The sequence below is a fragment of the Toxorhynchites rutilus genome, chromosome 3, assembly GCF_029784135.1.
Source record: "Toxorhynchites rutilus septentrionalis strain SRP chromosome 3, ASM2978413v1, whole genome shotgun sequence".
Lineage (NCBI taxonomy): Eukaryota > Metazoa > Arthropoda > Insecta > Diptera > Culicidae > Toxorhynchites > Toxorhynchites rutilus.
In genome coordinates this window covers 125,745,035-125,767,527 of record NC_073746.1, presented here as the reverse complement: position 1 = coordinate 125,767,527, position 22,493 = coordinate 125,745,035, and the positions used below count along the sequence as shown (strand labels likewise).

General features: G+C 37.2%; 2 protein-coding genes across 8 annotated transcripts in view; one reads left to right on the top strand and one right to left on the bottom strand.

Moving 5' to 3' along the window:
- LOC129773222 (mesoderm induction early response protein 1) overlaps positions 1 to 22,493 on the top strand; it is a 46,279-nt gene that overhangs the window by 15,090 nt on the left and 8,696 nt on the right. Inside the window, exon 3 of one of the 2 annotated variants that reach the window (XM_055776815.1) lies at positions 2,237 to 2,319. The exons of the other annotated variant lie outside the window; for it this stretch is intronic. Within the exon in view, the coding sequence (XP_055632790.1) occupies positions 2,246 to 2,319 (74 nt within the window). The 5' untranslated portion in view covers positions 2,237 to 2,245. The remainder of the gene's footprint in view (positions 1 to 2,236; positions 2,320 to 22,493) is intronic. 2 annotated transcript variants of the gene reach the window in all.
- LOC129773218 (dual specificity calcium/calmodulin-dependent 3',5'-cyclic nucleotide phosphodiesterase 1A-like) overlaps positions 1,946 to 22,493 on the bottom strand; it is a 544,686-nt gene continuing 524,138 nt past the window's right edge. For 4 of the 6 annotated variants that reach the window (XM_055776805.1, XM_055776808.1, XM_055776806.1 and 1 more), the window contains one exon: positions 1,947 to 21,542. In XM_055776805.1, the coding sequence (XP_055632780.1) occupies positions 21,412 to 21,542 (131 nt within the window). In that variant the 3' untranslated portion in view covers positions 1,947 to 21,411. Of the gene's footprint in view, positions 21,543 to 22,493 lie in introns of all 6 variants that reach the window. The other 2 variants (XM_055776809.1, XM_055776810.1) reach the window with 1 other exon arrangement.

Here is a 22,493-nt window from a genome sequence, read left to right as displayed (position 1 = left end):
TATATACAGTGGAACCTCGATTATCCGCCAGCGGATGATCCGCGGTGCGGTTTATCCGCGAAAGTGAGTTCCATAGTAATGCTATGGACTTTCCCGGAATTTATCAGTGAGTGGTAGAATTTTGCTTTTTTGTTTTGGTCATGGCTTTCACATTATTTGGCTTCTGGTGTACACGAGCTTATAGATGGATAGTTTAATGATTACTGTATTGATAAAACATAGTTATCACGCTGAAATATCTTTTTTTTTGTGTTTGCATCTCTTTTTTAGTCATTCATTGCGTTATCCGCGATTTTCATGATCCGCGGTGACCCAGCCAGACTATTCCGTGGATGATCGGGGTTCTACTGTATATAGCGTCATCTTGTTAAAATACAATAAATAATTGAATTAATAAAAAAAATTGTACCAAACGTGTTTCCATTTAGTCCCGCTACTTATGACGCACCCGTTAATAAGTTCTACAAGAATTAATAAATAATTTCTCTCAAAGAATTGCAAACAAAACAAGTGTCCGGATTTAAAAGCAAAAGTGTCCGGATTTCAAAGCATGATTAAAAAAGTGTCCGGATTTAAAATCACGACACGATGAAAAAAATTTCAAATTTTGAACAAATGTAACATGATTTTGTAGAATTCTGTGATTCATAACTTAGATGAAGGCCTTCTAATCCTATAGGAACGCTTATTTTTCATGTTATGATATGTCAATATTTTTTAGTAGTTGAAGTTATATTCGTAAGCGCTTAAGCGTCCGGATTTCGAAGCATTACTATACCAAGCTTGATTGTGATACTTCTCATCACGTGGAATGTACAGTTGAATTTTCTATAGTAACCAGTGGAAATTGTTACCGGAAAAGTAAAGCAAAGCGGCGAAGACTTTTTATAGTCACATTGTTTTAACACGTTCGCCGCCCAACGCGACCCGGCTGAGTTTCTTGCAGGGCTCAACTTTCGAATAAATTAATCATTGAAAGTCAAATTTTGTTTGTATACATCTTATGCATAATCTACCAATATTTTTTTTTTATATTTCAAGACAAACAATAACACATGCCAATATGGGTTTCGCATGAAACAATAACACAAACCGGGGGTCTCCGTAGCCACAATGGTTGCGCGTTCGCTTAGTAAGCGATCGATCGTGAGTTCAAAACTCAGGGCCCTCATTGACCATCTTTGTGTTGTTACAGAATAGCTACGTCCACGCAACAATCATCAGCGATGGAGATCGATCCACGGTCGAAATAAGATCGATTCATCCATACAACTGCTCTGCTCTGCAAGACACATCGGGCTGCTGTTCTATAAATAACTGAACAATGATCAATCAACTGTCTCCGCTGTCCGGTGGTCTAGCTGGATAATGGAAGAACAGAAAAGAATACTCTTACGCCTAAATGGCTACTGTGTGAATGTACCATATGTAATGGTATAGAAGGAATACTGGCGAATGGCAACTGTGTGTAATGTGCTAATTATAGATATGATAACCATGTGACATGTACACGATTAAAATTCGGCTCTGTTACAACAAAAATGCTAATGAGCCTCAAATAAAATAAATGGGATAAAAAAAATAACACAAACCATCCGCAATGTAATTTAATGAAAAGTATAGAAGAAACATTATGTTTTTATTGTTTTGATTTTATGTTTTTTCTACATAACTAAATTTATATTTAGGTGCTAATTCGATCAAATTTGGTTTAAAAATTTTATCAAATTTTAACGAGGAAATTGTCACCCATACCTGGGTGACGGGGCGACTAACGTGTTAAGGCTTTCGGCATAAGATTGGAACTATGCTCTGAGGGAATATATTTGGAATAAGATTTAACTGTTTCACTATCCCATTCAAAACGATAATGAAATACAAGCAGAATGTTTTAGAAAAATATTATTAATTAGGTGTATATGGTGGAAGGGATAAACAGCAATAGATATACAAATAGACGCTAATATTTTCAACTTTTCATTTATTACACAAAGTATCCATTTCCTTCAGCCTCACTCTTGAACTGTTCTCCGGTATATGAATGATAATCACACATTTATACCTACATTTTCCCTAATTATGTCATCTTTCTGATCTCAATCAAAATACTATCTTTTGACAATCTAGTGTGGATTTTGTGTTTACAACGTTGCAGTACAAACTCTTACTACTGAGAGCATTTTCTTCAATGCGATTTCATACACAGTGCTAAGGTTTGGTTTCTCTATCTTTCCAGCACAGATGCATGGAAGTAGGGCCACTGTACAGGAAACATAGTTTCTGCGCTTGTGTAAAGTTTTACAAGTTTGTTTTACAAAGGTGAGTCTTCTTGTTTGCTATCTTTTGCTTGGCGGTTTTTATTTTCCAACAACGTAAAGTATATGCAGTACAGATGTCTCCAGTTGGTCTGGTGCGGAAAACCATCATCTTTAGATTATTTTTTTATCGTGTCATCCCTACCAGAGGGTGCAATTCCAGTAATATTCATTATTTTACTTGAGTCTATTTACATCCTTTTTTACAGTTTATAGAATAGTGGGATTTCTGCCTACTGAAACTCTTTCCTCCCTGGGCTACGAAGACTTATTGAATAGTAATTTTCAAAGTCAGTGAGAGCCTCTCACTATTTCGGTTTACTTCATATGACTCACTAAGTCACAATCATTTTCAGTGGGTTTCATTCTAGGAAAATTGGTTCAGGCGTTACGAGAGATACGAGGGACTATTTGACGGACGATATGGTATCGATCCAATACTTAAGTCTATCATTATAAAGCTATGATCCCAAATTCAGCTGATAATGGTACCTTACCGCTAAGCTTCATCACCATTGCTCGATTGACCATTTCACTCAGCGATACCTCCTAGTGTCCACAGCTGCTCTGTCTACATTTGCGAGGATTTGAGAGGGTGGTGAAAGTTTTCGGAAAGGTGAAAGCTTGAGCAATGGCGAAACTTAAAAGAGTGGTCCCTTGATCAGGCATGCTCGAAAAGAACACTGATGATTTTAGACTATGCGTACACAGTTTTTTTAGTGAAACACGAAATTAGTACATCGAGTGGTTTTACGAATTTATATATATATTTACAAACTTTCAATTTGACGATTTATTAGATCTACTGTGGGGCGGGGTGATGTCCACATGTTCATTCGGGCAAGTAAAAATTGAAATTTTGAAAATTAGATTATGCACATCGCCTTGATTAGATGAATGGTAACTATCTTTATTTGAATGAGATTCTTATCAAGTGTCGATAATCATTGCATTATTTAATTAGTACACCAGGGCACCGATGTTCCGCGAATGCAAGTTTCACAAAACTGATAAAAATTTCAAGAAATCCAATTTTAGCACTGGAACTACCGACAGTTTTTATATACCAATTTCTACCAAACCGATTATTTTAACCAGTGTGATATTTAGTTGTCAAAATATAAAAAAATCAAACAAAGTAAACTGTGTTAAAATAAACTGTATTGCGCTATCTGCGGTGACCTACCCACCCTATTCCGCGGCTAATTGGGCTTCCACTCTACTGATTATATATGTAAAATAACACGTCTTGACTGTATTCTGAGTGGCAAGCTCGAGAATATGCGTGTACCAGTACAAGTCGAAGGAGATTTCGAAAAATCCACCGGCCAGAACAAAAATCGAATCCGAATCCCCGAATATCTCAATCAACTGAATTATTCAACCAACATTGCAGGCTGAATTCATTTCTCTTTCTCATTTGCAAATTGATGTGGGACTATTTCTAACCGTAATATATGGGGGTAAAATGAAAACCTAAACACAGAACATGCAGGAAAAATTTAAAGATTTTGAATGCTTAAAACTTGAACATTTCTTAATACAGGGGAACTTCGATATAACGTACCCTCGATATAACGTCAATCGATATAACGTACACATTTTCAAAAAGTAGAGTAATATTTTTTTGAATTTTTGTTTCTGAAAGTACAATAAATTATCTGTATTTGGTGCTAAAACATGTTTTGTACCTTCAATCAATCCCGAAATAGAACTGGTTTTGTGATTCCGGATTCTAAATGAACCAAGCCTTCATTAACAGTACGAAGGGAAACATCATGAGAAAGGCTGGTTTCGTCATCTGATTGAATTTATTCATTGACCTTACCTAAACAGCAACATAATAAAGTAATATAGGCTACATTTCTAAGTACTTTATTATGCTTCGATATAACGTACAATTCTATACAACGTACAATTTTGAAAGCGAAATGTACGTTATATCGATGTTACCCTGTAGTTCGGAAAGATGTTTGCATCAATTCATAGGAAATATTTGAATATGTTCTTTGGCACAGCCATCAAAATCAATGTGCCTGGGGAAGCGGATTGCTTTGCAGATACATGCAAATTGGGGGAATTTTTGTTGGCTGTGTTAAGGAAATATGTTCCTTAACACAGCCATCTCAACCAAGGTGCCTGGAGAAATTGCCATTGAAAATACATGAAAGTTGGTGGAACTTTTGTTTTCTCCGAAATGTGTTCCCTAATACAGCCATCAGACCCAAGGTGCCTTATACTACATGGCGTTTGTTCAAATTCATTACTTACACAGCAAATATGTTGAATTCAATTGAATTGGAAAATTGTTTCATTCAACCAAAAATTTAATCAATACAAACACACGATTAGGGGGTCTCCGTAGCCACATTGGTTGCGCGTTCGCTTAGTAAGCGATCGATCGTGAGTTCAAAACTCAGGGCCCTCATTGACCATCTTTGTGTTGTTACAGAATAGCTACGTCCACGCAACAATCATCAGCGATGGAGATCGATCCACGGTCGAAATAAGATCGATTCATCCATACAACTGCTCTGCTCTGCAAGACACATCGGGCTGCTGTTCTATAAATAACTCAACAATGATCAATCAACTGTCTCCGCTGTCCGGTGGTCCAACTGGATTGGATAATGGAAGAACAGAAAGAATACTCTTACGCCTAAATGGGTACTGTGTGAATGTACCATATGTAATGGTATAGCAGGAATACTGGCGAATGACTACTGTGTAATGTGCTAATTATAGATATGATAACCATGTGACATGTACACGATTAAAATTCGGCTCTGTTACATCTAAAATGCTAATGAGCCTTAAATAAATAAATGGGATAAAAAAAAACACACGATTACTAAGCCAACGATAGTCCCACGTCAACCTTGCGGTTATATGATATATATATAACCTACTCATTTTTTGCATCTGAAATCAAGCTTTCGTTTCACCTTATATGGACGTTAAAATAAGATTGTGTGCGCGGGCAACGAGGTACATGTCGGGGTGGAGTAGTAATGGTGGATTGAAATCAGATTGAATGGAGAGACAGATTTGTATTCATTCGACACGCCAATGAGAACAACCATTGAGGGAATGGAAACTACACGCATAGTCTCACAACAGCGCACAAAATGCAAATCAAGGGTCGAAATGGAGACGTTAAACGTGAACTGCGGTTGAAGGTTATCCAGCAGATCAAGGCCAATCCCAACAACTCAGATTACGATTTGGCGAAATCTGAGATAGAAAAAAAAGATGCTGATCGCATTGTGACTCTAATCTTCTACTCTAATCGACTACAAGTTGTGCCATGCGAATAAACAGCCGAAGTTTTTATGTCAAATCAGGCTATGACTTCGGAATTACACGAAATTAAGTATTCTCAAACAATAGACAACTTTCGGACAATACTACAGATGAAGTTGAAGATCATGGAAAACGTAATCAAAAAACATCGGTCACTTGAAAAATTGATGGAATATCGGGTACCGAAAACCGTGATTGAATGAAGCCTGCTCCGGTTTATGGGCCCAATTAACAGAAAAGCTAAAAAACGATGAATGATTTGTTCTTTATTTTTTTCTGAAAATACAGCTATAGGGTAGGGCGGGGCTAGTTGGTTATAACTTTGTAGTACGAATGTCCTATAATACTGACCAACTAACTCCACACACGGGGTAAGTTGGTCAGTATATAGGACATGTCTATCATTTAATAGGTATGTTCTTTTTGATCCAATAATAAGCCTTTTTTCCATTAGAGGTTTCCTTCATTATTAATCAATTAATTAAATCAAAACAGAAACAGTTAACAAATATCATGTTGTCAAGTAAAAAAACAAATTAATGAAAATTTCAAATTCTCATCTTTTTCCTATCTGAAAACTACACAAAAATCTTCAAAAGTTTGGCTCATCTTAGAATGGTAGCTTCCGGCTTTTTAATCGATAGTGTGTAATTCCGTTGTTGGAAATTTGTATTTTTTAACCTACTTGATACAAAGTTTTTCCAAATTGCTTATTTTATTGCATCGACAATTCGCTATTTTTCATCCATAGATCGCTAATTATTAGGTCAGATTTCAAGATATCGTCACTGGTCAATTTACCCCTATGACCAACTAGCCCGGCCCTACCCTACATCGAATCAATAAAAGTTTTCCGACTCATTCAATAATGAACGAAAAAAAAAAGAATTTTAATCTGTCCCATTTAATGAAATTGACCATTTTAATTGATTTCTAAGCATCGGTAACGCAGATTCGTGGTGAATTTTGATATGCCATTCCCAACATGTTTATGCTCTTCTTTCTACTTTTAGAAAGCACTTTCTATGTATGCTTTTTAGATCAAACTTCATTTTATAATGTGGTGTAATATTCTCACGTATTTATGCAACAGCACCAGTCGCTATGTGGATAGCGTAGTCGTGTAAAACAGCGTTGCATTGCAGCCGGCCTTAGTCCGATCCTTGCTTGGTATCGTTTGGACTTTTTTTTTGGTACAATTCCAAGCTGACGTTCAGTCTGAGAATCAGAGTGATCTGCTCCTATTCATACAAACATTTTAAAACTCTTGAAAATTGTGGTGGCGATCTAGTAACATCCATACCTTTCACGCTAAGGATCGCGAGTTCAATTCTCACTTCCGACATTCTTTCAAAAATGGAAGTAAAAGTGACGAACCGGCCAAAATGTGTTGAAAGTCACTATAATAGAGAATAACCCTTGAAAAATGTGCTTTTATTTGTTCATTTCACCCTTCAGCACACGAAAAAGCATTTTTTTTCTGCCGAAGATGATATTTGTTCTGCCAACACTAGTAGGGGAAGTGGAGGCATAGTGGTCACCCTAAGAAATATGCCCATTTCCAGCGTCCACATAACGCTTCAATTCCAGTTTTTCGAAGAATATTATAGTTTATTCCATTGTTGTTCAAGATAGCAAACGGCTTTTACTATAAAAATTCAAAATAGTACATTTTTCATCATTAAAAAAAGGTGAAAATCGAACTTTTTTTTTGTTTGGAGGTGGAAGTGGTCACCTATTGGGGACAAAGTGGTCACTCGCGTAGATCATACTAAACGGGATAGATTTATGCGTTTTTTTTTCGTCAGAATTTGTTCTAATCATTATTGAAATAGCGTGGACATGTATAAAATAAGCTTGGCCTATTCACCTAGAGTAGTAAGAAACTCATACCGTTTCGCATAATGAGGCTTGGTTTAGTTGGGGTGGCATATTTTTCCTGGGTCAAAGCCACGAAAGGGACCCCTTCAAGAGCAGAATGTGATAAGATAGAATATTGTAAGTCATCATCCACTACTGACCACTTTACCCCCAAACATCAAAGTAATTTCTATGTGAGTTAATAGCAAAGATTAAACAAAATACCTGTTCACCTCTTCTACACCCAAACTAGCATTGCAGAAAGCATTTCATTTTCGACAGAAAGCATGTCATTTCCTGCCTTGAAGCGTCAAATAGGCAAATAATATTATACCATCTCGAAAAAACATCCTATGACGAAATTCAGCTCAATCGGACTTAAGGGAGAGTGGCGCAAAGCGGTCAAAGTTTAATTTTGTTTGAAAATCGAAAAATCACCCAAGCGGGGATTGCATGAAACGTCGAGATCTAGTGTCATCTCGAATATTTTTTTTGGTCAAAAATCGGCATTCTGGGACATTTGACATCACTTTATTTTTTGAAAACCTCGATTTTCGGCGATTTTTCGTTTTTCAAAAAAACTCAAATTTTAACGTTTGTGACACCAGTGAATGAAATCAGGAAGAGCTAATATTTTGCATAGGGTTTATTATCGTGCAAATCAACATTTCGTAGTCCCAGATTGCCGAATTTTGACAATTTTTTTTTTCGAAATGACACTAGATCTCGACGTTTCATGCAATTTTAAGACATTTGACATCAAAAATTTTTTTTCGAAAACCCCGATTTTCTTTACTCTGCCCTTGGATGATTTTTTCGATTTTCAAAAAAAAACTCAAATTCTGACCGCTTTGCGCCACTCTCCCTTAAGTCCGATTGAGCTGAAATTCGGCAAAGGGGGGTTTTTTCGAGGTGGTGAACATTTTGTATAGGTTAACTTTTTGAAATTTTAGGGTCGATTTTTTTCCCATACATTCATTGGCACCCTAGTGGCCATCAATACAGTAGCTATAGTTAATAGTTATACTATCAAACAAGCAGGTCACCACTTTGCCCCCAGTGACCAATTTGCCCACACTACCCCATACTTATGATGTCTTAGCTATGACGAAAAGTATGCGATATTTTCGTGCGTTTTTTTCATTTTGTTTTGAAAGGATATTCATGATCGGATCTATACACGATCCTTGCGATATTGCAACAAGGAAAATCTATAGAAAAAAACGCAAAATTACGACCGAAGCTGAGAAGTATAATCGAAGACGAATTGGCGAACTCGTATCGGTCGCGAGCTAGAAGATATGGGACAACCGATGATTCATTTTTGGAACTGAAGAGAACTTTCGCACAGAGCCAGAAATCTTCGAAGATGAAAAATGAAAATCGACTCTCCTCTCAGTAGCTTCTCTTCGACTAGGAATACTTCGGCATTCATCGTCTGACTAGAAATGAATCGACGAGCGTTAAGAGCGAGGATGCCTGATGAACTGTTCTAACAAATGATTATTCTAATTGACGTGATTAATCAATACAAATCTGCCTCTTCATTCAACCTGACTTCAACCCACACTACTATTCCCCCTGACACGAATCTCGTTACCAGCGTACACAATCTTATTTTAACGTCCATATAAAATACAATGAAAACTTGATTTCTGATGCAGTTACACCAATAATGGACGGCTTCATTATTTACTTATTGCGAACTCAAACCAACGAACTTAGACAGTTACCAGGTATGGTATAAAGGTCCTCGCGTTAGTATTGGTAAATAGCGTGCAGTTTGGGAGGAATTCTAAACAAAATATTAGTTCACTTTGTCTCCGAGTTCGATTTTGTGAAAAAAAAACACAGAAAAACGGGTTTATATCAACAGTGTTCACAAATTTGCCAGTGTTTCTGAACACAACACTGCATGCTATGAGTGAGCAATTTTCGTGTAAGATACAAAAAAAATCTAGCTCACCTATAGGATATGTCAAAACACGTTGAATTCAAACATCGATACATGTATACGCGATACATGAGAGAGAGAAACGAAATCATGGGGGGAGTCACTTCAATATGCAATGAAAACGAGATAGTCGAGTCGTAGGGTGAGATAGCAACTAAACGCCCGAATGACTGTAGAGTCATGTTAACCCAAAACTCCAAAACTCATTTCCAATTGAATACGAAGGCGAATTTCTTCATGATCTCCTAACTATCCTTAGCATTCAGATTCTCACACGAATGTTCTTTTATGACTTATCATAAGCAAAAAAAGAGAATGTTTTACGTCATCACATTACGCGAAAAAAGTCATTTGAGTAAATGAAATTTTTATCGATACCGATGACATCTAATGATTCCAACCCTCTCAATATCCCGCAACTACGTTCAATTCAAAATTTCTATTCCGAAAAGTTTATCGCCAAAAGATAAATCAATCAATTCCAAAGGATTGTTTCAACATTGTTTCAACGATATGGCGTATCGAATCATTTTTGACAGATAACAAGGTTGTACGCGTTTTACTGTGCTCGGAGATTCAGATTTTGTGTTTACAAATTTAATTATGTCCTCCAAAACACTTCTAGGCCCTTTCAAGATGGCTGAGAAGATGCCCATGATAAACTCCGCTCTGAATGCCCCAACATGTTGAAAAGAAATTTAAACGTCAAAGCAGTAAAACATTGTTTTGAAACATCGTTCAATCGTTATTATGGAAGTTGATGAGGATATTGGCATATCGGTTGGATCATGCCATGCTTTTTTTTTGTAATGTTTTGGGTATGGGTTGTGTGTCAGCGAAGTTTGTTCCGAAATTGCTGAATTTTGACCGTTGCATGGTGTCAACGATGATCTAAAATTCTTTAAAAGTGGTTTCGAACCATGGGTGAATATGGTTATGACGACGAAACCAAAACCTTATTGTGCCCATGGAAGCGGCAAGGAGAACCAAGAACAAAAAAAAGCGTCAAGTTGTCATGGTTTTGCTCTCGGCTTTATTCGATTATCGTGGCGTAATGCATTAGAAATTTTTACTAGTTAGGAAAACCGTGGGTAATACGGACAGTGGTTGTTTTGTATAGTTACATTTAGAATTTCAGAATTCTGTTAATGAGAACACCTTCTACATGTTATTCTATAATATTGAAGTCGCCCTATGGCAATGAATACTGATCAAAAGTGGAAAAGGGAAACAAAAACCGGAAATCATACATGATTCCGCGTGTGGATGTAATTTTAGCTGCTTCGATATTAAGCATTTTGAGTGGTTTTATATCGAAATTCAATTCGCTGATGGTTATATTTCGGTTTGTGAGTTAACAGAGAAGCGATATTAGGTATGTACGGAAAAGTAAATTCATTTTTGAGTGAAAAATTTAAATTATTGAAATAATCGGTGGGGTAAAACGGACAATTGCCAGTGGGAATGCGATGGACTGTGAAAAGTCTGTTTAATCTGTTCCTAAGGAATACCCTGCGTCTATAAATGAAAATCAAATCGCCAAATGTGGACTGTTTAGAAGCTGACTGGAACCAAAAGCAAAATAGTTGAGGGTCTGTTCGTTTATACTGCTGAAAAGCACGATATCACTTCTAGGTGGATTAATTCGATTTTTTCATTATTCAACGGACATTCGCGATGAGTTCAGACCTTGGTTGAATAAAATTATTCCTTTCGCGATCGATAAACCTGTACGCTTCATATATTACAAACCTGTCCATATTACCCCCACTTCATGTCCATATTACCCGCGTCGAAAAAAATGAAATTTTTTTTGTAAAATATTTGGCCAATTAGGTAGAGAAACAGTATATTGAATTGCCAGAAACTGCATCAAAGTTTTGGGAAACATGAGAAGTTCTTCTTAACATGTCCGTTTTACCCCACCTACCCTACTAGTACTATATTAAAATAATGCACTGTTTGCGAAAAGTAATGCGAGAAAACGTCCGCCAATTGTAGAAAAACAATTCATTGCTTCTATATCACGAAAACCTGCTCACACATCATTGTTTCTGAAAAATTGTTTTGCTTGTGAAAAAAAAAATGAAAAATAAGGTAAATTTTATGAAACTAACTATCGAACAACTGAAATATGTCAAGCCTTGTCTAAAAGAAAAATTCGTGTTTTGTTTGTGATAAGTCATTTCCCAGTTTCTCAGTCAATACCAATACGGGACTGTGCAATGAATTATGCGTTTTGTTTAACTTTCAGCTGTGTTAATTTAATTTAATTCCGACTTGAACGACTTATGGTTGAAACAGATTGATTGTTTTGTTCTTGTTATATCCATTCCGCTGGGATGACGGTAGATGAACACATCATGGATGTTTGGGTGCACATTCATTGTCAAACTTTCCGGGAGAGAGATGAGTTTCGATGATGCATTTCTCGAGTAACAATCAACACAACGTTGCGAACGAATCTCATTGAAATAACAATAACCCTTTCCCGTATTATTTAATACGTCACACACAGGTATGGGCAACACAACACTCATTCACAGATAAAACTCACTCTTCTATTCTCCGTTTATGCCTCACTTTATTTGAGACAGAAAACATTCTCACCTATCATCTTCGCAATGTTCATTCTCGATTAGAACGGAAAAATACTGTCTCGATTCCGCTCATTTATTTTCAGAAAATTTTGCGTTCCCTCATTTGCCTCTCGGAATGACGTTAGATGGTGAGAGAATCAAATTGGAAACTTTTTGCTTGAGCCAGCGAGTGTCTCTGTAAAATCATTCGTTTTTTCATTCAAATAGCAATCATTGAAGCCTCGATTGTGGCAGTAAAATATAGGTAGATAGTTAAAATCGTTAAAAGAATAACATGTGCACTATGGCAAAGACTTTTTTTTGTTTCTAGTATGAAACGATCTAAGCCAACGCAAAAGACCATATTAACGCAAGTTATTGGTGAGTGGGAAGGTAGATTCATATGCACTTGAATGCTGACAAGGAAAAGAGTACAAGGGAAAATAAAATCATACATACACGCAGATTGAGTCTATTTTGACTCACTCGTTATTTTGTTTCGTGCGATCCTTCCAAAGGAGTATTCATTCATTGAGTGTTTTTTTTCTACTCTTTGCTTTGTTATGTTCACTGTGAGTCCCGAATGAAGATGGTCGGAGAGTGAAAAATGATTCATCGTGCAATCTCACGATTGCTTGCTGCATTCTTTTCGCCATGATTATTCCAAGCAGATACAAGAGCGATTTATAATTAGGCGTGGAGAAATGAGCGAATGAACTTTTCCATACTTGGTCACACATCAAGTGATTTCACTACTCTGCTGAGCGTTCTAGCGCCCTATGTTGCCCAAGTACACCACGAGTGAGACTCCAGGTTGTACGGGAAAGGGTTAACCGTTAACCACACATCTCAGTCGAATACACGGTTTAGTACTAGGTTAATCCTTTATTATTATTTCTAGTCGTTTAATAAATTATGAAAACTTAGAAACTAAGAAACAAAAACTCAACTAGACTCGTTTTACATTCCACTAGAATAGCTATTCCTTCCCCTAACGTTTTTGTGCAGCTATGTTTATTTCTGTTTTCTCCTTTCTTGCACTTTTTCTTTGTTATGCCATATAAAGAATTTCTTTGAAGTCTAATAGATACGAAAGAGGACAGTGTGATAATTTTGGATTCAATTTCAACGATGTCTCACAATATGTCACTTCCTGTTCATTCAGCAATTCCTTTGATAGTGTGTTTTTAATCAATTCCAAGATTTTAGATGCGATTTAGTTCGAGTAGAAGATTTTCAAGAGTAACAATATAGTTTTTAATTTTCATTAAAAGGTACTGGAAAACGGTAACAAGTCTTTAAACGATAGTAGAAAAGAGCAACGGTATTTATAGTATTTTTTTGTTTTCATTATATTGAAGGCCTTTAAAGTCAGTGTGTTCGATCAAAGTTATTTTTAAATTTTATATGCAGAATATATTTTTTTCAGCAAGATAGAGTATGGTTCGTTCCGCCAGCAGTTTTATTTATGTTGCTAAAATCAAAGTTTTTTTTTGTCACAGAAGGGGGATAGGAAAGTTGTTCTTTATGTATAAAGTGTGCAGCTCGTATAAATAGAATCTTGTCGCAATGACCAAAAAGGGCGGTTTGAGAATGGGTTCATCTTTCCATTTTATACTCGTATGGGGAACTTTCGGTTTGGTTGGAGCATTTTGATCCTACACGATAACTGGCGCTTCCTAAAGCTTCCTTCCTAAAGCTAACTTCCTAACACTTGAGCTTCCCCAGTTTTTTTTTTAAGTTGATCTCTGTTTTTTTTGCTTTAATTTTTTTATTCTAGTGAGAGTTGTTCCCTATGTTCTGGCCAAAAAATTCAGTAGTCTGAGATCCTCGATCGATAGTACGTTTTGACGAGTTAAAATGTTTTGTTTTTGTGTCGTGACGCAGTAATTTAGCTTGTGGTAAAATTGGTTCGGGAGATAATGGATTTTAGTGGAGGAGTGAGACATATTGGGGTCAAATGAATGCGATACTTTGGAAGTTAATCTTGGCTTAGGAGGTTACCAGGTATATAGATATGAAATATGAACCCAAAAATTAACATTTATATCTGTTTCTGACATCTGTCATATCCAGGGGATCTTTGTAGCCACATTGATTGCGAGTTCGCTTACTATGCGATCGTTCGTGAGCTCAAAACTCAGGGCCCTCAATGACCATCTTTGTGTTGTAATAGAATAACTACCTCCACGCAACAATCATCAGTGATGGAGATCCATCCATGGTCGAATGGAGATCGATTCATCCATACTCTGCTCTGCTCTGCATGAAACATCGGGCCATTGTGCTATAAATAACACAACAATGATCATATGAACTGTCTCCGCTGTCCGGTGGTCTAACTGAACAATGGAATACTCTTACGCCTGAAAATGGCTACTTTGTAATGCACAATTTGTAGATACGATAGAACATGTAGCATGTACACGATTAAAATCCGGCTCTGTTACAGCTAAAATGCTAATGAGCCTAAAACAAATAAACAAATGGGATACAAAAAATATAAAAACAATATCCAATTCAAAATATCAGAAGTTTTATGCAGTCATAAACTTTTTTTTTGTGTTAAACATTGTAGATTTTGTGTCTACGAAATATGATCTGCTGCGGACATCTTTGATTTTTTTTTGCAACAAATTGCTTTCGGCAAATCGCAATGTTATGTGGGGTTCAAAAAGTTCCAAAGTGGTGGTTTGATGTGAGGAACGAGGAACGTGAACGTTAATAAAACCGATTCATCGTATTGAACCGTGCTCTGTTGAAAAAAAACGATTGCACAATGGTCCAGGAGATGCGTTTAAGTGGAAATTAGCATTTAGAGCTCGACAGTTATTCTCTAGACAAAAACTGCCTTCGACAAATTTGTTAAATATGATAGAGCGCTCATTTTCATGTTGCCAAAAATAGAGTGACCAACGTTTTCGATGGAATAAAAAATCTAACTTTCTTATCTCTATAGATAGAAGTAAACATAGTTTGGCAATGTTGTAGTCCCAGTTATTTATTTGAAATAACCGATATAGTGCCTTTTGCCTAATTTGCGTTGGGGTCACCATTAAAAAAACTGTTTTTTGCTCTAAATTTTATATTTCAAATTCTACATACAAACTTTCTTCGAAAGGCTTTTAGAACATACTGATACAAACATTTTGCGATGCAGAACTTCTCAATATCTCAATTTCACTCAAAGTTATTGATATTTCTTTCCAAAAAATACGCTCTAGCAATTGCAGAGAGCGTATTTTTCTTGGGCAAACGTAAATCAAGTTTGTTGACGGGATCTGAAAGAACAGAGTTCACTCTACATAATATGTGATTTTTAAAACTATGTTATTTTTCGTGTTTGAGTAAATTAAAATTGAAATCATGGGTTTTTGGGCAAAAAACCATTAATAACTTTGAGAAGAATTAAGATATTGACAAGTTCTGCACCGCAAAATATTGGTCTTGATAAGCTCGAAAAGTCGTATGAAGACAGTTTTGATGTAGAATTTGAAATATAAAAGTTAGAGCAATAAACGTCGCTTTTTCATGGTCACTCAAATGCAACCTAGGAGAAAAGCGCTAAATCGATTATATTCAAAGATAGAAAAAAGTTTCGTTTTACAAAATTAATAAAATTGTCGAACTTTGTTTATCTCTATTTATAAATATAAGAAAGTTAGATTTTTTATTTCATCGACAATTTTGGTCACCTTATTTTTGATAACATAAAAATGAGGGCTCTATCATATGTAACAACTTTGCCGAAGACAGTTTTTGTCTAAAGGATAAATATCTCCCACAAAGTTGTTTTTTAACTAAGTTGCATTAGGGTAACCATGAAAAAAACGGTTATTTTACTCTAACTTTTATATTTAAAATTCTACTTAAAAATTGTCTTCGTACGACTTTTATAGCTTATCAATACCAACATTTCGCGATGCAGAATTCGTCAATATCTTAATCCTACTCAAAGTTTTTGATGGGGTTTCACCCAAAACTGAATTCACTCAAATACAAAAAATAACATATTTTGAAAATCACATATTATATAGAGTGAAATTTGTTCTTTCAAATTCCGTCAACAAACATTTTTTATGTCTGCCCCAGAAAGAATGGCAAGCAATTGAAGAGAGCGTATTTTTTGGGAAGAAATAATTCAGAGAAAGGCACTATATCGGTTATTTCAAGAGATAGAAAAAAACTTTGTTCTACAAAGATGTCTCAAATAACTGGGACAATAATATTGTCGAACTATGTTTACCTCTATCTATAAAGATAAGAAAGTTAGATTTTTTGTTTCAAATGAAAATGAAAAATCTCTCTATCGATGAACTTTTCGTCATCCTGCGTTCCGTCAAGAGATAGTTCACTGGTTCCGATAGTATTGGCTACAAAATGTTCAAACAGATGTCTCTGCTAGAACAATCTCCTCAACGGCTCCTACGACTTCCGTTTAAAGCACAAATACCCTTGGGGTTGGAGATATAGCATCGCCATATCCATACCTAAAATCGGCCAGAGCCGTTAAAGACTACCGGCCAAGGTCTCCTGTATATCCAAGACTCTGGAGAGGATAGCGAACAGACGTATGGTCACCTTTCTGTCCGAAAACAGAAAATAGGAATACAGGTAGTTTGCCTTCCGGCCGGGTATGGGCACCTACTCATACTTTGCAACCCTTGGAAAGCACGTTGAGATGGCAGCTCTGAACCTGGAAAAGCCATATAATTGATTGTACGTGGATCCCGTTAGATCTGAAAACGTTGGCAGATTGGATTGTAAGGGGGTAAGTTATTATACTTTATCAACAACATCGTCACAAGACGGACCTTCGATGTCGAAATAAGAAACACTAGCTCCAGAAGTTTTCACGGAGATACGGGGTACCTCAAGACTTCTTATCGTCACAAGCTTAGCTTCCACCGCCACTTGGGGAATGTGGGAAAGAACAGAACCACCCCGTTATACTTGATTGAAACAATTTCGAAACCCCATCGGACCAACAAAAAGAAGAAACATCTAAGGGTGTCCAAAGCGGTTATCAACAACGGCCTGAACTGACGTGTTTGACCCGAGAGAACACGGAGAAAATATGAAAACACTGGAATTTACAACTACGAATTGTCCCCGATTTACTGCCATACACGCCAGCAGTCTCTGTGTGCGCTGAAGTGGGGGGAACTCTCTACCGACATACTCATCGATTTGGCGATCGTATCCAAGACGGTAAGCTTTCTTGCAAAAACCAGTAGTTGTGAAGAAACTCACCTGACTGTGCTTATTAACAGCGGGTGCAGCGGGTGTCACGTTTCAACCTCCCCACGATGATAAAACAAATCTGGTTTGGGGTGAATGATTGAAGGTTCCCAACTGTTCGAGCGGAAAGCGTTATGGCAAACAACTTGCGAGCTGGAGCGAGCTCGATAGGCTTGCAACAGATTTTCATCGCAGTGACAGCTGGAGAATACTGTTTCAATGAGATAAGATCGACTCTAAGGGATCATCGGGTCTTGGTTGCAAGATAAATGACAGCAACAACAGACTAACTTGCAGCAATGGGCTTGTCGACATCGATATCTGAAGTAGCCGGAATCTACGTGGCAGCTAAGATCCCTTAGTCGCTACTAGTCGTTTCCGACTCGACCAGTGCCATCGGCGTCATCGGTGCAGCCAAGTTCAGACACCCATGGGTACAAGCGGAAGTACCTGTTGCCTGACACTGTCCTCATGTGGATACCTGGACGAAATGCCATTGCAGGTAACGATGTGGCCGACCGGTTTGCTGGAGTTGGTTGCAGGGGACGTGACTAAGAGCTGGACGATGTTCGTTTTCACACGGTTTCATCAGCTCCGTCGAACACTTCTTGTGCGTCTGTCCGAAGCACGAATAGCGTGAGAAACATGTTCGGGATCAGCGGAAGTGTACGGGACATCCGATCCGTCGAGAGTTGGAGCATTCTTTTGTTATTTGAAAGATGCCGAATTATTTCACAAAATTTATTTTTCTAAAACGTTTTGTAATTTCATCTTGCGACATTATAAATGACCGTTTATACAGAGAAAAACCACCCCAGGAAACTGAAAATCTGTAAAAACAAATTATTAAAACAAATATTTATCATCCGAAGTGAAAAAAAACGTATTTATTAGATGGCAGATGTTGAAGGAGTGATTCATACGCAGTACCAACGTAGCTCTGTAACTTTCCAATGGATTGGAATCACAAACTGCGCTTATTGTTGCCAAGAGAACGAATATATGGTGTGCCTGTTGGAAAATTGGTCTCATCAAGAGTGACTCGAGGAGAAAGAAGTTTGAGAAGCTGACTACAGATGAGCTAAGACAGAATTCAGTGCGAATTTAATCAAAAAGATTGCCTTTAATTGTGGGTTTCTAACTTCTGGACAGATTCAGCACAAACTGATCGCCTCAAAAATCTAAGAATAAGCAATCCATCCTTCCAAACAAAAATTGTAGGCAAATGAATTATGATTGTTCAACAAGAAACGTCTCATGAAATCTCTTCTTAAATTTCTGGTAAGACAAACATCTGTTTATCAACCGACGTTAAAAAAAAGACAGTCATTTCAGAATTTGTTAACCAATACCCACAAAATCTCAGAGATCGATAGAATTGATGGTATTGCACAAATTGAAAGCATGATTTGATTCGCACATTTAGTAGGACATTAATAGAATTTACCCAGGCCTTGGAACTCATCATTGGAATACAGTAAAACCCCAATAATCCGCGAAATAGTCGGGCAAGATCACCACGGATAACGAAAATCGCGGTAACCCAAGATAGGACTAAAATTGATGAATAATCCGCACCGCAGATCATCCGCTCGCGAATAATCAGGATTCTATTGTACTACGAATGGATGGTTCATCTAAGGCTTGAAACATTCAGAATCCGGAATCACTGTTCATTTTATAGCAGCGGTCGTAGTAGACGTATCTGAAATCTTTTCACAGCAAATTGTTTGGAAAACGGAAGTTCTTGATTTGGCAAGGGATTTGCAGTTGTGGACAGAAAACCAAGACTCTCGTCACAAACAAATAATGGCCTCGAAAAATGCATTGGGAAGAGTGCCTCCAGGAACGTCTCCCTTCGTTTATGAGGGCTCACAAAGGTGAAATTTTGGTCATATTTGGCGAGGTGCCACTACAATCGAGAGGTGCTTCGGTGGTACCGTGACGGGTCGATTACATTGAAAAAGATCTCAATCCTCTCAATTGCCCTCAATTCCGCCCAATAAGAAAATGGACATTTGTTAAACGGAAGTTGAAGAAGGGTGCCAAACTCGGTGACTCGGGATGCTTCAGACATTAAGAGATCGTGGATTGAAATGGCCGCGGAGGTTGACCAACAGAGAGTTCACACTTTGATGGAAGGTACCCAAAAAAAAAACCAAAATTGATCAAAGCAGTAACGAAATAATTTTATAGATTTTTTTTTTGAAAAAACAATGAATTACCTGCATCGTTTGTACCTTTAACTAATCCTGAGATACAACTGGTTTTGTGATTTCGGATTCTAAATGTTTCAAGCATTATTTGCGGATAATAAATACGTAAATGTGTTTTCCTCATCTAGATGAAAACCAAGTGAAGGAGGACTTCATCTATTGCTCAAGTGGAATTTTGTTGTTATCGACTTATCCCATTGATGCACACGAGCAAATCTACTTTCCGCAGAACATGACCAGCAAAAATTAAATCAAAGTTGAGGCGGCTATCCTGAAATTCAGAATTGCATGTTTTCCGTTACCAGAGAACAATCGTCTATTCAAGAATTCTCGATCATATATTTTTTATCTGAGTTCTGGCTTCGTGAAAATTGATAACCGCACAAGTTGTACCATGTGCAGCACGTAAAAGACTGAACATATATTGACATTTGTAAATTAAAAGCACTCCGAAATTAAACATTACTCATGATTGCCGTTTCGGGTCGACAAATAACAATCCTTCGTTTGTCCGCTTCGTTTATAAGCTACAGTCGCTAGAGCTACAGAATTATGTCTTATGAAATAATCCCCCTCTCCATAAGAGATATCGCCCCAGCCAGAAACCGTACGTCCTGAAAGCATCCCGGGGTCGTCGCAATTAAACTCGGATTACGCAGAACAATCGTCCTCCTCCCACCCCGACCTTCGATAGCGAACTCTCCACGTCAAGAGTGTTTTGCTATATAATAACTGGTCGGGGCCGAAGAAGCTCATTATCTTCCCATCACCGAGCCTCCCGCCGGCTTCCGGGTTCCCTTGCTTTCTAATACGAAACAACAGCTGTTGTTGTTGGGTCCAACAACACCGCCGAGGGTACAGCGAGCTCCGAAAAGGGTAGCTAGCTAACGCCTTTTGTCTGGCTCTGGTTCTCCAATTAGAGCCGCCCAGCTTTCTGATTTCCTGATTGCTTAGTATCGGCGGAGGATAAAAGTTAATTAAGGTGAATTCACGAACGAAACAAAACAAAACACAGAGCGGCCGAGTTGAGATTAACACACAGCTTCGACTAGGAATGAATACAGGGTTCTAGGGGTAGGGTTGTTGTTGGGTTGGAGTGATTTTCAATCGGGTGGGAAAGGAAACGCATTGGTATCAGCTTTGCATCAGATTGTATCCGATATTTTTCTTTTGCTCCTGTATGTGTGTGCATGTTGTTTGTTCATTTTTATTAAAATTATCTCTTCTAAACATTAGTTTATTCCTCGCGTTTTCAGTTGGAGAATTCTGAGGAATTTAGCTCATATAAATATTTGATTGTATCGTTAGCTTTATTATTATTTTTTTCTTGCTACAGATTCAGATTGAATGGAAGCAGCTGTCCCAACAAAAGAGAGCGGAAATCATTCGCTACAGTTTGGTGTACAAAAAATCAGTAATCGAAATTGCTTAGTGTCTGATAAAAATAGATTACTTTGTCATGCTCACGTTCAGTAGTGTTCTACAAGTATATATGTTTTTTTTCTGCATTGTGATTCTCTCTCTATATATATGGATCTGGTGTGTTCATCGAATGTGTAGCTGTATGGTTAGGGTTTGTAAATACTTTCTCAATGTTTGACTCTTTTGCTTAGAACTATTAGACTCTTGTTCAGCTGATTTCACTCCTAATGACATCTATCGCATTATGTGTGTGTGAGTGTGATTCCTAGATTTTTTTTCTCTTGTGTGTGTCGCTATGAATTATGCTGATTTTAAACTCTATGTGTGATTTTTTTCTTTACATCACTGTTACATCACTACAGAGGAAACAGATATTGTGTGATGATGGCGGCAATGGCTACAACTTGATTCTCTCGCGCGCACGCACAAAATGACATCTAAAATTACGCCTACACTTTTGGGGTTGGGGTTCTTATGTTTCCCGTCCAACGTTCCACGCCTTGCGCCTTGCGGAAAGCAATCTACTCCTTGTCGGTTGACTCTTCTTGGGACTCCTGGGTCGCCTCCGGGGCGCTTCCGTCCACTGTCGTTTGCTCCTCAGCATTGGCGGCTGCTTCCGCAGCTGCAGCGGTTGCCGCTCGTGCCTCCGCGTCTGCAATGATAATGATAGTATCAATATGATGATATTTTATTGATTACATTATAACAAAAATAATAACTGATGGTGTTTTGAATGGGTTAGGGCACTCCGATAGGTTAAACTGAATCAATCGATAACGACTCCGGTTGAAGGGACAGGTAAGAAAAACATTTTCATTTTTTAGCTTCGAAAATGAGAAGTTCTTATGTCAATGATCAACGCAGAAATCTAACAAAAGAAAAAATAACGCGATTGATCCAGGTATCTATTTGAACAAGGTGTTCCCAGACGAATAACATTTTTATGAGTAGACGATATTTGAAAGGTATCCAACTGAATCGTCAGGAGAGGTGCGTTCCAAAGGAAACAAGAATTATTTTTGAGCTTTTTGGAGATTGAAAGTTGAATAACTGAGATTTATATGGGGTGCGTCTTTTCGGGAACTTGGCGCTTCATTTCTTCATCGTACTTAAGTATCACGTTTTACCAATGTTTCGATAGAAGGTCTGATCCGGTCTTGTTCACTAATTAGAGTTCAAAACAATGACATTTGTTGGAGATAAGAAAAAAAACATTGACCTAAATGGCAACTTTGCATGCTCAAAATCACAAAAAAAAACTAAAAATACTAAATCTAACAAATTGTTGAAAACGAAATCGTTTAAATTTTTATTAAAAAATATCAAACAAATTAAAAAAAATTATACTGGAAAAAAATTTTAAAAATTAAAATAAATTTCTCTCAAAAAATATTTCTATAAAATTCTTACAAAAAAATATGAATAGCTCATATAATAAACAACAGGTCATCCATGCACCGGTAAAGGGCACTGCTAGAACGAAAGAATTTTTCTAACAGCAACGTTTTTAAGAAAAATGAATTTTAATTCTTAAAATGTTTTTTCTCAGTGTAATTTTTTTTATTTATTTTTTCAATATTTTCAAATCTAAACTCAAACATTT